The sequence below is a fragment of the Gallinula chloropus genome (assembly GCF_964237585.1).
Source record: "Gallinula chloropus genome assembly, chromosome: 27".
NCBI lineage: Eukaryota > Metazoa > Chordata > Aves > Gruiformes > Rallidae > Gallinula > Gallinula chloropus.
In genome coordinates, this window is record NC_140112.1 from 4,640,394 (window position 1) to 4,655,444 (window position 15,051).

General features: G+C 54.6%; 2 protein-coding genes across 2 annotated transcripts; one reads left to right on the plus strand and one right to left on the minus strand.

Moving 5' to 3' along the window:
- Nucleotides 1-3,392: 3,392 nt before the first annotated feature.
- On the minus strand, nt 3,393-13,020 carry PFKFB2 (6-phosphofructo-2-kinase/fructose-2,6-biphosphatase 2; the record flags this gene model as incomplete). Its single annotated transcript, XM_084275833.1, has 16 exons — nt 3,393-3,516; nt 4,177-4,199; nt 5,316-5,495; nt 7,177-7,250; nt 7,788-7,850; nt 8,506-8,635; nt 9,279-9,383; nt 9,597-9,743; nt 9,984-10,191; nt 10,547-10,671; nt 11,162-11,218; nt 11,352-11,426; nt 11,565-11,631; nt 12,006-12,102; nt 12,226-12,351; nt 12,939-13,020. 16 exons carry the CDS (start codon nt 13,018-13,020, stop codon nt 3,471-3,473), a joined length of 1,605 nt encoding a protein of 534 aa, XP_084131959.1. The 3' UTR covers nt 3,393-3,470.
- A 295-nt stretch (nt 13,021-13,315) lies between these two features.
- Nucleotides 13,316-14,695, plus strand: YOD1 (YOD1 deubiquitinase; the record flags this gene model as incomplete). Its single annotated transcript, XM_084275963.1, has 2 exons — nt 13,316-13,523; nt 13,971-14,695. The coding sequence occupies 2 exons, from the start codon at nt 13,316-13,318 to the stop codon at nt 14,675-14,677; spliced, it is 915 nt and encodes a 304-aa protein (XP_084132089.1). The 3' UTR covers nt 14,678-14,695.
- Between the last annotated feature and the right edge of the window lie 356 nt (nt 14,696-15,051).

Here is a 15,051-nt window from a genome sequence, read left to right on the forward strand (position 1 = left end):
CTGCCAAAGCAGCTCCCCAGCTCATACTGCTCCCCCAGGTCTCAAAGTCACTCGTATAAATCCTGGAGTCACTTGAAACAGCAGGTCCAGAGCAGCCTCCTGCTCTGTACCTAAATTGTGCCTTTCTTGGCCCAACCAAGAGTCTGTCCTGATCTGCAAGGACAGGAGGAGTGGGAGAAAATGGAGTTCAGCAGAACACAAGCCAGGGGAGAAAACAGTTAAGCTTGGGAATTGGGGGGGATTGAAGGAACAGGCAGCCACCCACGAGCTGCACCCAGGGAGTGTCTCCATCTACACACCGAATAATAAAGCAGCTTAAACCCTATTAAAAGCAGCATTATAACATCAGTAACGTTCACAGCTTAATTATAGCCAAGTTTAAAGCCTTTTGTGGGCCTAAAATTCAGTAAGTTTAAAAAGGCAACCGGTAAAAAGGCATCTGTGCTTCAGATCAGCAGTCATGACAGCAGAGTCAGCCCACAGCCAGACCTCTTCCAATGCTTCAGTAACACAACAACTGCACTTGAACCTGGAAACAGTAGCAGTTAAATAAAATCTGGGGGATTTGGTCTGGTAACACACCTTCTCCAAGGACCAGCTGCTGCAGGGAGTGTGGCTGGGACCATTTTGTCCTCGCTTACACTATGGTTAGTTCTGCCCCCTACCTGGGAGGAAGGGGGATGGGGAGACAGCATCTCACAAGTATTAGAAGCAAGCTGAAAGAGCTCAGGAACAAATTTTCTCCAGCCTCGCTGAGAGGCATTCCAGCACTCAGGAAGAAAAGACACAGACAGACTAAAAACACGTTTCAGAAGAAATTACTGGCCGAAGCAGCTCACTGTGCTCTGGGGATGCTCCAGTCCCATCCGCGGGGCTCTTCCCAGCTGAATCCGAGGTGGAAGACCAAACCTCTACATGGTTAGACCGGCCATCCTCTACAAGGAAGAGAGAAATGGGACAGGTTATGCCTGGGGTAAGGCAGGAGATGGTACATGAGGGGCAGCAGAGCTCAGCGCAGTGCTGGGGATGGACAGACAGACAATCCATAGGCAGGATGATCCAGCCAGCCCCATGGAGTTGTTCTGTGTGACAGTAGCCATCTAAGGGTTTACTTATTGACTCCTCCCTGAGCAAATCACAAGCTGGTTCATGTTTTGCATTGTCCTTGAACCTCTTGTGAAGCTCCACACAAAGGGTTTCCCCAGGCTCAGCCCAACACCGGGCAAGCTCAGCTTTACTGGAAGAACTCACAGGCAATAACAAAGCAGGCTGGTTACTCAGGGTTACTCGCCTTTATTTATCTTCTCCACAGGACAGTACACTTCCAGGACAAGCACAAGAAATATTACAGCAACCACTGTGCACATTAGCCATGATAAATACATATAAGCTTCGTTAAAACACCTTCCACCACCTCACCAGGGGTCGGAGAGGCAGCAGGAACACACTCACATCAGCAGGAATTACATATTTACAGGTGTTACAAGCACACAAGTTAAAAACCTGACAGCCAGGATTTCCTACAGCCACTGTCCATGCAAGATCCAAGAGCCCAGGAAAGGCTCCAGAGGGCTCCAGCTCCTGGAGCTGGCTCAGCTGCAGCGCTCCCAGACAGCAAACACATGTGGAAGTCAATACAGGTGGGTTGTCTCCTTACCCAACCAGCACTGCTTTGCAACAGTAAGGTATAACAGCACAGCTCTGGTGCAAACCTGCTGCCCCTTAACAGGAGGCATCAACACTTAAAATCCACGAGTCGGGAGATCCAGGCCTGACATAGGTTCTGTCTGCAATTACAAAAAGTAATCTAAAGAGCTTTCCCAACAGCAACACTTGAAAAGCAGCCATCAGACAGAGGGAATCCGTGACAGCTGCTCACAAGCTGCTTTCTCAAGCAAAACACCAGCACGAAGATGTTTTGGGCTGGAACCAAGGCAGTCGGACCAAGTTACTGTCATTTCCCTGCAAACCCTCCCAGGAAACCTGCATTATTTGTTTATACACAGGGGAAAAATAAAAAAGACTTGAAGGGCAGCATTAGAGAAGTGATTTTGCCAAGCTGACATATACATTCAGTTTCTGAACACAGGGCTTTAATTTTTAACCTGAGGATGATTTAGCCTCCCTCTGATTTAATCCTACATTGATATTCCTTGAGACAGGAGCAATGACTAATTAGATTTATCACAAGCTCAGGTTCTTTCTCCTTTTTCCCCCCCTTGTCTTCAACATTAAGGCCTCTGAAACTCAGGAAGACAGGCAGCTTTAGGAGAACAGCTCCCTTTTTGCATTGCTACTGGTTGGACCATTCCCAGGTCGGCCATCCCAGCCTGGGAGACACACAGGGCAATAGCCAAGCCTGATGCTGTGCGTGCTTCTGCGGCTCTGGCAGGACGGTCACGCTGCTTTGCCAGGAAGAAAACCCTGCAGCACTGTTAAAAACACCACCACAAGCTGGAGAGCAGGAGGCAGAGGCAGGGAGCTGCAGGATCGATCACATACCTCTGCATCCCACAGCATGTGCGTAAAGACCGGTGATGGAGAAAGAGCAGCTGCAGTGAGAAAACCGTCGGGGCTCTTCCCTTCAAGGGCAAAGGGCAATTCAAGCCCAAAGCTTCACGTTACCAATGGCCAAACACACTCAAACAGGAGTTTCTCAGGCCTGGGGAAACTGTACCAGGGCAGAGACAGGAGCTGCGCCTTCCTCACCTAGAAGGGATGAGCAGCACCCTAGGGTGGCGAGACCTGCGCCCCATCACCGTGGGGACCACCCCACCGCAGCTCCCCACCCAAAACAGGATCCTCTCTCAACACTTGACACCTGCAACCCAAACCAGCAACTGCTGAGCTTTCTCTGCATGAGACCCAGCTCTCCCTTTGACAGCAGAGCACAGGGAGCAAGAGGCTTTGCCCCACGTCCCAGGGCAGAGGCAAGGAGGGAGCAGAGCTCTGCTGAGAGCAGCAGCAGGTCAGCACCAACCCCAGCAGCCCACACGCACCAACACGCCCCCAAGGATGCAGCTTGTGCTGCCTCTGAGCCCACCCTTGAGCATCACCACCCATGGGTGCTCCCTGGCACAGCCTCCTGCTCTCAGAGGGACATCACCGTGCTCCCAAAGGTGGCAGGAGGCAGCTGGGTGCCGGGGGGTGGGGGGGTCACCCTGGCACGCAGGGGCGAGTGTGGCATGGCACGGAGGATGCGGCATGGGTGCTGCAGGAACCTCACGCTAGCTACCCAGAACGTCCTGCAGCACCATACAGCCAGCACCCAGAGCCAGCACCCAGAGGGCAAAACACTTTCACAAGACACAGAACACCAGCATCACATGCGCTGCGGGAGGCGAAGCGCCCGATAAGCCAAGCGAGGGGACGGAGCAGGGTCTGTCACAGCCACCAGCACAGCAGGGGAGCAGGGATGGGCCTCGGGAGCACGGCGAAGCCAGGGCAGCTCCAGGTCCCATCCAAGCCCCTCACTCCGTTGCCAAGGTCCCGTGGGTGACGCTGGCTGCTGGCTCCCTGGAGAGGGGGACAGACAAGGACACGTTCTCCCTTTAGGGTGGGAGAAACAGTCCTGTGCCCTTCACCCCGTTCAAAGATGCCTGGGATGGTGAGGGCTCGGTGACAGCCGCCGCCCACGCAGAAAGGTTGATGCACCCAGCTGCTTTCCAAGCACAGGCTAAACCCATCCAGCTCCCCCAAGCCACAGCAAACCAGGGCTGAGCTCTGGGCTGACCCCACTCCCATCTGGGCTACGATCCAGCAGCTCCTGCAAAATCCCTGCCATCAGTAACGTCACCGCACCTCATCCCAGGCAGAGAGGGGACCAGCACTGCTCAGGACAAGCTGCGTGGCTCAGCCAGACAGCAGCATCACAGAGCACTCCCACATCCCAAATCAAGGTCGGAGCAAGCTCTGGGTGCAACACACTTTTCCAGGCAGCCAGCACAGGAGCTCTGCACCAGTAAGACCAGCTGGTACCCCTGGATCAGCTCAGCTTGGCAACAGATTTCTCCCCTGCTGAAGTCCTCCTCAATGACAGCTTACAGAGCAGAAGCCTTCCTTATGCTCCACACATTCGTCTTCCCCCAAAGCCATTTCCATGCAACGTTAATCAAGAGAAGTCCTACTTACTAAACCAAAAGAGAGCACACACAAGCTGCTTTCAGTGGTACTCACAGGCAAGCATTTCCCCCTTGAGGCTGCAAAGGAAACAGAAACAGCACAGGATAGCTCATAGTGCGTTGGGAAGAAGATTGTTTTAAAGTAACAGTAAAAGCAGCAAAGCTGAGGAGGAAAGAAGTGAAGCAAGGCCCAGGGCCTCACGCTAGGGAGCTCGGGGCAGGCTTGTATCTCAGCAGGAGCTGCTGCAAGGCATGGGCACGGCGTGCTGCAGTGCTTGGCCATCTCCTCAGCTCTGTTCAGGGCAGCATCACCCCCTCCCACCCACGTGGCCCCACAGCCCAGGTTTTTAAACGCTCCTCTGCCCCAGCACTGGCAGGGCTTCAGCATCACCACTGCAAAGGGTACAACTGGAATGGGAACCTTGAAAGTATCCCAAGATTATTGTCTTTTTCAACAGCTTTGGTAACAATGGCTGTCTATGCATGAGGGGTTCACTCAGCCAAGAGCTCCTCAAACCCCTGCCCACCCCATCTGACAGGCAGCAGCACACAGCCCCCCCGCCTGTGATCTTCCAGGCACAGGAAAACTCCTAATGTAACAGAGAAACTATTTCAAATGAGCAAAGAAACAAATGGGGCTTCACATCCAACACTGACAGGGACCCACATGCTTCTGAGCCAAAAGAACGCCAAGCCCCAAGCTGCTTTGATTTGGGCACCCCAAGACCCCAAACTCCTGCCAACAAGCTGCTGATATGGGGATGTGCAGGGAAATGGGCCCTGACAACATCACAGACACAAAGATTTCCTCCCCAGATGCTCTGAGGCTTGAGGATCACAGAGCCTGCAGGATCACACCAGCACAAAGAGGGTATTTGTATCCCTTTCTGATGAGTTTTTTAGCCAGAAAATGAGATACCACCCAGGATTAATCACCCTGCCCAAACCCTACAGCACTGCTGGAACTTCACCTGCTTTATAAAGCCCTTGACACCACCATTCTAATTTAATGGGGGCAACTTTGGGGCTCTGAGGGAGTTTTTTGGGAGGGAGGGAGTCTAACCCACAACGACTGTCATGCAGGAGCAGAGTTCAAGACGCTGGGAAGGGTCTGTATTTCGGAGAAGACCTCTGACAACGGCAGGTGATGGTGGGGAAGGGAGCACAGGGGGAAGGTACCACCTGGACACCGACTTGCAGCTGCGGCTGGTCGGCCCCATCTCGAGCTTCCAGGGGCAGGGAAGGCCCCAGCAGGTCGGGAGGTTTGCTCCCCACGCTGTAATGTCGACGGCGCTTTACGGTGTCCGCGCTGGCCCGCGGGGTAAAGCTGTTCCTTCTCATCCTGACAGGGGTTTGGCTGGCAGGAAGGTGGCTCTGATGCCAGGCAGAGGGTATGGCAAGGAATGAGAAGGGGAACCAGAGTTTAAAACCACATCCCCACGTTACCTCTGGCGTCAGCCCCACCCCCAGGCACCCCCGAGCTCCCGGCTGCTGGTGAACCCCATGTCAGGCTGTGCTGGCACAGCTGCTCCCTGCCTTCCCCAGCTCAGCACCAGAGGTGGGACACATCCTGCTCCGGTGCCTCACCAGGCTCCAAGCCCACTGAAAAGCCTGTTATTTTAGCAGCTTCACTTCCCTGTGGCATTGATTTTTGCTTAGGTGGCTTCACTCGGTTGGGGTTTTTATAATTCCTTCGATTTTTCTCCCCACAATCAGTTAAAGGGGGGAAAAAACACCCCAAACAGATAGAAAAAACTTCCCCTTCTCTGTGTTTCTTCCCTCCAAAGCAGCCACACTGCTCAAGTAAAGTGACAAACAGCAGTGACCACCTCCGGCTCCTCCGAGCCAACAGCCACAATCCCAACACACACACCACACCAGAACCACCAAGAGATAAACACCCAGCTGGGAGCCACCAGCACGGGACCAGCCACCAAAAACATCGCACAGAATATCCTCAGTTCTGCAGCTGGATTCTCTCCACGAGCCCTCCAGCCACAGAGACAGGTTCTTAGGTTCCCCCCCCCCACGTTTGTGGTCCCTCAGCACAGGGGTTCCTTCACTCTGCCACAACAAAACAGCCCCAGTCCCAGGCAATCTTTAGAACTACAACAAAAAGCAGCAGCTAAAAGCCTAAATGTACCAAGAGAATCTCAAATGCTATTAAATTAGACACCCCTGAGCTACCATAGCTCTTCAACTGGAGGAGTTAATTGCAGGGCAATTGCTAAGCAGCATTCCCTGACCCATCCATCCCTCCCTTTGCAAAAGCAGGCAGCTAAAATAGCAGCAGCTCCTGCAGATTTAGCACACAGTTATGTGCTTTGCCAGAGGTAGGTGGCCAGTTATCTGTCATGGGACAAACAGGAGCTGAAACAAGCAGGAGTCTGATGTGTTTCCAGTGTTGCCCTAAGAAGATGCCCAGAGCAAGGGAGGTACATCAGACCCCTCTCCCCTTGCCCCAACTTTGTGTATAATTTCCTTGAGCCAAATACTTGTGAAACACACAAGAAACCTGTAGGGACAAGGGAAAAAACTTCCCCTCTTCCCTGGTACTGACACTCTGCAGCATTTGCAGCCCTCAGTGTGCTGGGCTGGCTGCTGAGAGGCACCAAGAACTAGCCCCAAACCCCAGCCTGACCCCATCTGCAGCTTCACAAAGAGAAAGCTCATCAAGGACACAAGGACAAGCCACTCTGAATGCCCCAACATGCCTTCTGGAGCTGTCACAACTCAGTGTTGCGATAGCGTCAACAACAAATACGTCATTAAACTGAGAACGAGACCTGGAATTTAAAGCCTGAGTCCTAAATTCACCCCTTCTTCCCAGAATAGCTCTGAAAAAAATCCATCCCCCAGCCTAGGAAGCAACACCAACAAATCCAACCCACAGATAATTCAACTCCTGGGGATTAGTTCTGAAAGGAGCCTTTCCACCCCCCTGAAAAGCAGTCGCTGCTTCTAGGGGGTATTTCAGAGTTTTTCAGTTTAAATCACTTGTTTTTGTTGAAAAGGGGGGAAAAAAAAAGCCAGAGCCACAGGCAATGAGACTTACTGAGTTCAGGGAGGGTTTGTCACGGTGGGTGTTCACTGCTTCCACATTCAGGGTGATGGTCTCCACTTTACAACCTTTGCCAAAAGGGAAGGGAAGCTTGTGTGAGGATGGGTGATTGATTAAATAACCAGTTTGCTTTTGATATTGGAAAAAAACCATGAAAAATCTGCAGGAATAATTTATTGGTTTTAACTTTTTTAGATGATAAACCAGCTCCTAAATAAACAGCTCAGCCCATTCAGAGCATTTGATGCTGGCTGTGACTGTCACTGCAGCAGCAGAGCCCTGGGTGATGTGGGCTGTGGGTCTGTAGTATGGAAAAAGCCATTTTTAACCTCACACCCCAGAGCCAAATCCAAGTCAGGAGACACAGCCAGGGTTTGTCATCAATCACACCTTTAAGGGAGGCACAGAACACCCCTGCACCCCCACATCACCCCCACTACTGTTCCCCCAACACCTTCCCACCCTCCAGCACTGGGTTTTGATGAATGTTACAAGTATCCCCAGAAGCATTTGCAGTGAGCCCAGTGGCTGCCAGGCACGGGTGTCACACACCCCTGGCACCCCCACACAAGGAGAGTTTGACAGGGTGAAGTGAGGGTATTTACCATACGCAACGGGCGTCAGCTTGAGGATGGTGTGGAGGGGGCAGCGCAGGTAGGGCAGCTCGTCTAGGACAGAGGCAGGTGTTACAGGGGCTTGATGGCTGCACACAAGGCTGCCCACCCTCTGCACCCCACTTCCCCAGGCTTGAGGGGGAAACCTTCACCCCCCCAAACATCAGGCACCAACTGCACAAGCGCCCTGTGCCCACACAGGAGTGCCAAAGAGATGTCCCCCCCCACACACCCCCTCCTGCTGCCTGGACTTGATGATCTTAAAGGTCTTTCCCAACCAAACCATTTCCATGACTGATTTGCAGAGGAAAACCCCTCCCAGCAGCACACAGTGGGGGCAAAGCACCGCAGCCCCAGACCCAAGGGAGTTTAATTCCAAGCTTTCTTCAAAGTTTATTAACTTTGGGTTTATTAACAAGGGCTGAGTGGAAAACCAGCTGCCCAGACACTGGGGTTTCTCACCAAGGGAGCTCCTTGCTCAGCTCCTTGTGTCCCTTTCCCTTCCCCTGCCTTCTCCCTTCCCCTTCTTTTTCCTTCCTTTTTATTTTCTTCTTTCCCTTTCCCCCCCCCCATTTTTTTTCCAAGCAGCTCTTCCATTGTGGAAAAACCCAAAAATCCAAACAGCAATTACAAGCCACCCTCCCAAAATCCCCACAAAGGAAGCAGTGGGGGAAGCCAGCCCCCAACATCACAGCATTTATTTCTGTACCTGCACTCTTGTCCAGAAAATAAGCCAAGAGGCACCTCATAACTGCCTGGTGGGAGATCACCAGGACGTTGCCTTGCCGCTCCAGCTCCATAATTACTGGCTCCAGGCGTTGGACCAAGTCCTGGTAGGACTGAAAAACAACACAGGAGTTTCTTGAGGGGGTTTGTAAACAGAGGCTTGCAGCAGAAGTAGCAATTAAGGCAGCTTCTTCCCCCTCAGCAAAGCAGCAGCTGAAATACGAGTGGCAGAAGAGGTGGATGAGCTCAACACAGGAAAAGAGCGAGCTGGAGACCGTGAAATTTAGTGTCAGCAACCCCCAGATTGTAGGAGGATCCAGGTTACTGGTAAGAAAAACAAATTAAATAGTAAATTATACATTTCAGTGAACTTGTGAAGTAAAACCAGAGATGACTTCACACCCCACCCCTCGCTGCTCCCCTCCTGAGATGCTTTTACTTTGTGACCATCCAGGTGTCAGCCAAACAAGCACAACACAAACCCTCCTGTGGCAGAGGGGAGCATCCAGGGCCATGGCAAGTGGCCTGATCAATATGACTGAAAGGCATCATTTGCCCAGGCAATAGAGGAAATCAATACATCTTTCCTCTAAGACAGAATCGGGGATCCCCAATTCTTTGGGATCCCCAATTCTTTCAGTTCCTCATACAAATATGGGGAGAAAGAATTAAAATTTGGTCAAACCCCTCAATTCCACCCTGAGGCATTTGTTTTACACATATTGTCTCTTATTGTTATCACTTCAGGGTCTTCACCTCGCCTCCAGGATAGCGATAAAGATACTTCTCTTGATCCCTCAAGGCAAACTCCTCGGGATACTTGGCTTCGATTTCTGCATAGGTCATCTCCTCACACACGCCCTGAGGGAAGAAGGAGCTTGTTACACCAGGCTTTGCTTCAAGAGACCCAGCGATGCAAAACCAGCAGGCACTGAGATCAGTAACCCAGCAGCTGGAGTGCTTTATGCACCAGCATGGGCACAAACCAACAGGAAACAGTCACATTTATCAGGGGGGATGTGGTTTTAGATGCTGCTTGCCATCTAGAAAGGCTTCAGTCAGCGTCCCACTCACAGCATCGATCTCGTTGAGAATCTTCCACTGCTCGTACGTCACCCCCAAGGACTCGGCTGTCTGGATGGTCCTTTTCAGCTGGCTCGTCCACACCTTCAGATCCACAATTTCCTGCTCTTCCAGGAACTTCTTCAGCGCCTGAGCAAACTGGAAACACAACAGGATTTAAAGAAACCCGAAAAACAACCCCCCAAACAAACCAATCAAGGGAGGTTAGGAGGGAGCAGGAGCCGCCGCCGCCGTTAACAAACACCATTTCAAGGGCTGTGGCTGTCGTGGCAAGATCCAGCTGCGGGGCTGCCCCTCGCCCGAGTTGGATGCAGAGCCCGGCTCTGACCCTGGTCACACAACACAGATACCGCAACCCGGGTGCTGCCAAACACATACCTGCTTCCCACGTGGTGACAGACCAGAATCCCCACCAATCTTGCCAACTAGGTTATATTCACTCTCACCATGTCGGCAAAGGTAGATGGTACGCGGCTGGACATGAATGTTCATTAGGTAATAGACGATTTTACTCTGGATGTAATCTTGGACTCTGTTTACTAGGAACCGCTGTCCCACATTGATCACTTTAATGAAGGAAAGATCTCTGGAGTCAACATAAAATAAGAACACCCACACGACTGGTTTTAAAAACGAAGCACGTGCATCTTGCGGGTGTAATCTAGCTAATTAGCCTCTAGGAAAGGCATCAGCACTACCCCTGGGTCGCTCCAGCAGACAGAAGAGACCCTGAACTGTCCCGTGCTTAAACAAGGAGCTACATTGCACAGAGAGAAATCCTTTCAAACCACTCGGGACCTGAGGATGTCACCTCTGCATGAGCTTTGGGGGAGCGGAGGCTGCAGCAGACACGTCGCAGCATCCTGAGCCAGAGAACAGCAGCGACGCAGCGAAGCAGCTCACGTGTGCCAGGACAAAACACACCCTGGGGCTTTGCTTACTTGTCATACACATCAGGATCCAGAGGCTGGTAGGTGACCTTGTAGCACTCGATCCTCTTAAGGAAATCATCCATCACGTTCTCCCTGTTTCTCTCTGGGTAGTCAGGGCTGGAAACTTTCACCTCCTGCTCAACAGACAGCGCGGCTTTGTGAGGGCTAAGCAAACTCGACAGGGAGCAAAAGCAACATTGAATAACATTATCCTTCCCTTTCGAAACAAATGAGCATTGTTTAACAGCTGCCCTGTGGAAAAATCTGCTCCTGGAGGGGAAACAAAGGGCGGCTCTGAAGGCGATGTAGCGCTTGGCCCCGCGACAGACGCAGCGGGTTGGCTTTTAGCTGCCCCTGCAAGCCGGGCGCTGCCTGCCTGCCCTCGACACGGGAACACACTTCAAGGTCAAGCATTTCCCAGCTTCATTTCAGTTCCACACCCTCGCTTAACGAGCCGCAGCTTTAGCTGCTACAAAACCTGCAACCCTCAGCTGCTCGTTTCCAAGGTGGAACTCGGAGCAGAGGCACCTGCAGGCATCGCTGCAAGCGGCTGCAGCTGGTGACCTTTGTGCCGAGCTCCCCTGGGAAGCGCCGGCAGCTGAGCCTGGAAAATGCAGCACGCACCAGGATGTTGGCAGCAATGACTTCTGGATCGTCACACACTGACTCCACAAAGAACACCTGGCAAGAAGGCAAGGAAGCACGTTTAGGGTGTTGGGAAGTCTGACTCCAAAGGTGAGAGCTCCAGCCCAAGCGAGCTGTAACGCCCTTTGGAGCAGCTGCCCCTACGATGCTTTAAATACAGGAGCTCTACCTTGAAAGCATTTTCTTTAGCAAAGTTTAGGATCAGGTCCCGTCTTTCTCGAGTTGTGTTGGTCGCATCGAACACCTACAGGAAGATGAGCAAGTTTAACTACAGCTTTTAAACCACCCCAAGTCACTGGGGACTACAACCAGGTCACCAGACGCCCTGGGCGGCTTGGAACTACCCAGATGTAAAACTGGGTTTAGTCCAGAGAAGACTCACAGCGATTTGCCCGCACTCCTCCAGCAGATAAGCCTTCACATCTTCTAAAGCCACTAAGGCACAGCGTCTGCAGGAGAGATGGGCGCTGATGGAGAGTTCTGACAGCAAGGCTTCTGAAGGACTAGGGAGAGCCTTCCCCACCTTCCCCCTCTGCCCACCCACCACCCAGCCAGGCATCTTTCCAAGAGCCCCCGAGGCTCTCCACAGACCAGAAGACATCTGTATCTACAACATACTTCATACTTCACGCAGGGCCGGGTGTTTGCAGCCCCAGCTCTTTGTGCCAGCCTGAAATCCATGACAAAACTCCCCTGCACGGGCTGTGCTCCCTCCTCCCCTTCTTCCACAGGCATCCACTGTTATTTTGAGCTCCTCAGACGCAGAGCCCGCCGAGACCCGACACTAACCAGACCACCCCGGTCGGTTCAGACGCCGACTTACTTGCGGATTTCCATGGCTTCTTTGTTGTCGTGCCTGAAGAAGTCATAGGACTTGTAAGACTTCACCGCTTCCCGGCGATACACTCCTAAATTAAACACTTCACAGAGAGGAGAGGAGCGCGTGAGACCGCCGGCGCTGCGCAAACAGGGCTCTCCGGGTGCTCTTAGCGCAGGGCAGAGCCACCCCCACAGCGGGGTGAGCTGAGCACCCCAGCACCTACCTTTGGTGGGCACCCCGATCCAGTTGAGGTAGCGGGTGAGCTTCTTGGACACGTAGGTCTTGCCCCGCGCCGGCAGGCCGATCATCACGATCAGCGTCGGGGAGTTGGTCATGTAGGATGCCCACGCTGCATGGGGGAAACCCAGCCCACCCCGGCAGCATCAGCAGCATCGCGGGGCGGCCGGGGGACAAAGCACAACCCCCAGCCCAAAGGCACCCCCGGGGCAGAGCTGTCCTGCCCCTCGGCCCGGCGGGCTGCTGCCACCCACCCCGTACCGCGCTCGCTGTTGTGTCCTTGCGGCTAATTAACGGATGCGAGCGCTGGCCCGCTGCGGTCTCCCGGGCGTTAGTTAATGAGGCGGGTTAGCGACGGCGCACCCGCTGCGCCTAATGGGACTAATAAGCGTCTTTTATCATTAAGAATGTTTACCGACTGTCAAGGGCGCAAGGGAGAGAGATGCTCTTAACAACACGGCCGCGTTCTGGCCCAAACCCGGCGAAACAAGCTGGGAAAGCGCCTGGGGAGAGGTAGGGCTGGGGAGCGGCATCCCTGGGGCCGCTGCGGCACCCCGGGGGGTTACCGAGCCGAGAGGATGGGGAAGAGGAAGGGAGGGGAAGGGCGAAGCCGGCCCGCCCGGCGCGGGAGGCGGATGAAGAGAGGCGAACGCGGCTCCTCGCGTCACTAACGCTCCTTCCCCCCCCCCCGGTACTCACAGCACTTCTTCTCGCCGCCGCGCAGGGCCCCGGCCTTGCCCCGCGGGGGGCCGGCGTGCCGGGGCGCTGCCGCCGCCGCCATGGCCCCGCGCCGCCGCGCCGCATATGCAAATGGGGTGCGGAGCGGGTGGCGGGCCGCATGCAAATCGCGCGCCGGCGGGCGGCGGCCACGTCACGGGCGCGCTCCGCTATGCAAATGAGATGGGCCGCCCCGCCGGCCGCTCTCCCATTGGCGGCCGGGGAGGGAACGCCGCGGCCAATGAGGCGGCGCGCTGCGGGAGGTGTCGCGAGAGCGGCCGGGGGGAAGCGGAAGGAGCGGCGGCCGGGGCGACGGTGGTGGCGGCGGGGTGGAGGAGGAGGCGGCGGCCCCGCCGAGGATGCTGCGGCTGCGCTGCAAGGCCCGGAGCGGCACCCACCCTCTGCCCGGCCTCACGGCACACTCCCGCCTCCGCGACATGCAGGCCGCCCTGGCCGCCCTCACCGGCGTCCCCGCCCCGGCGCAGCGCCTCCTCCTCGGCTTCCCGCCGCGGAGCCTGGACCTCAGCGACGGCGACCGGCGGCTCGGCGACCTCGGCATCCACTCGGGTGAGGCCCCGGGCCTGCGCGGGGGGAGGGCGGGTACCGGCGCCGGCGCTTTATGACCTCAGCGGCCCGGCCGGCTGTGATTACCTTAATTAAAAGGGGCTGCGGCCCCGCCCGCCCCTCGGCAGCCGGTTGTCGGGCCGGTTCCTTCTCCCGGGGGTGGCTACCGACACACCGGCTCGGCACGGACTCCTGCGCGCCGGTAGCGCTTTAACCCGCGGGTGCAGAGGTAAAACGCGGGGCTCCCTGGGGGCTGGCAGGGCGCGGGCACCGGGACCCGGCAGGTGAGTACCGGCCGCGCTGGCTGAGGCCGTTCCCCAGGGCTGGGGACAGCGGGAGCGATCTGCTGCTGCAGCGATGGATGGAGCATGCCCCTCTCTCTTAGGAGCAGCAGCTTTACCCCCCACGGGTGTCCTGAGCCTCACCTGTCCCTCCCTTTGTCTCTGGCAGGCGATACGCTGATCGTGGAAGAGGACACATCCAAACCCGAGGCTGGCTCGCCCCTGGTGGCAAAGAGAACCATGTCTAACTCGGTTAGGGAGGCTGTGCCGGTGCTTGCCAGGAGGGTTGTTCCAGCAGACAACTCCTGCCTCTTCACCAGCGTGTACTACGTGGTGGAGGGAGGTGTTTACGACCCGGGCTGCGCTCCGGAGATGCGCAGCCTTATAGCCCAGATAGTAGCGAGCGACCCCGAATCCTACTGTGAGGCAGTCCTAGGGAAAAGCAACAGGGAGTACTGTGACTGGATCAGGAGAGAAGAGACTTGGGGAGGAGCCATCGAAGTGTCCATCTTGTCCAAGTTCTACCAGTGTGAAATCTGTGTGGTGGACACACAGACAGTCAGAATCGACCGCTTTGGGGAAGATGCTGGTTACACCAAGCGGGTCCTTTTAATCTATGATGGGATTCATTACGACCCCCTGGAGCGTAGGATCCCCAGCTCGGACATTCCTCCCCAGACCATTTTCTCCACGACTGATGATGTTGTTCTTGCTCAAGCATTGGAGTTGGCTGACGAAGCCAGGAGGAAGAGGCAGTTTACCGACGTGAACCGCTTCACGCTGAGGTGCATGGTGTGCCAGAAGGGACTCACTGGCCAAGTGGAAGCCAGAGAACACGCCAAGGAGACTGGACACACCAACTTTGGAGAGGTGTGATGCCTACCTGAGGATGGTTACATCGACTACCTCACCGATCCGGAATGAGATTCTGGATTTCCAGATAAGCTGTATGTAAACATAAGGTTCCGTTCATAAAGCTTGAAAAGCTCATTAACTTAACGATGGCCAAGACACACAGGTTTGTGATGGTTACTGACTCTTCCAACGGATTCTACTTAGGTATCTTCTCGCATGCTGACTTGTAGTACTTCAGCAGGTGGTGGTGTACATCAGCAGCTGAAACTCCTTCTCCTTGTGTCTGTGGTCAGAGCAGACGTAGGAAATCAGGCTTGTGTAAAATCCGGACTGGTAAGTTGCTGAAGTGATCTCTCTGGTTTATTAATTAATTTAATTAATCTTAAGGGTTTGGG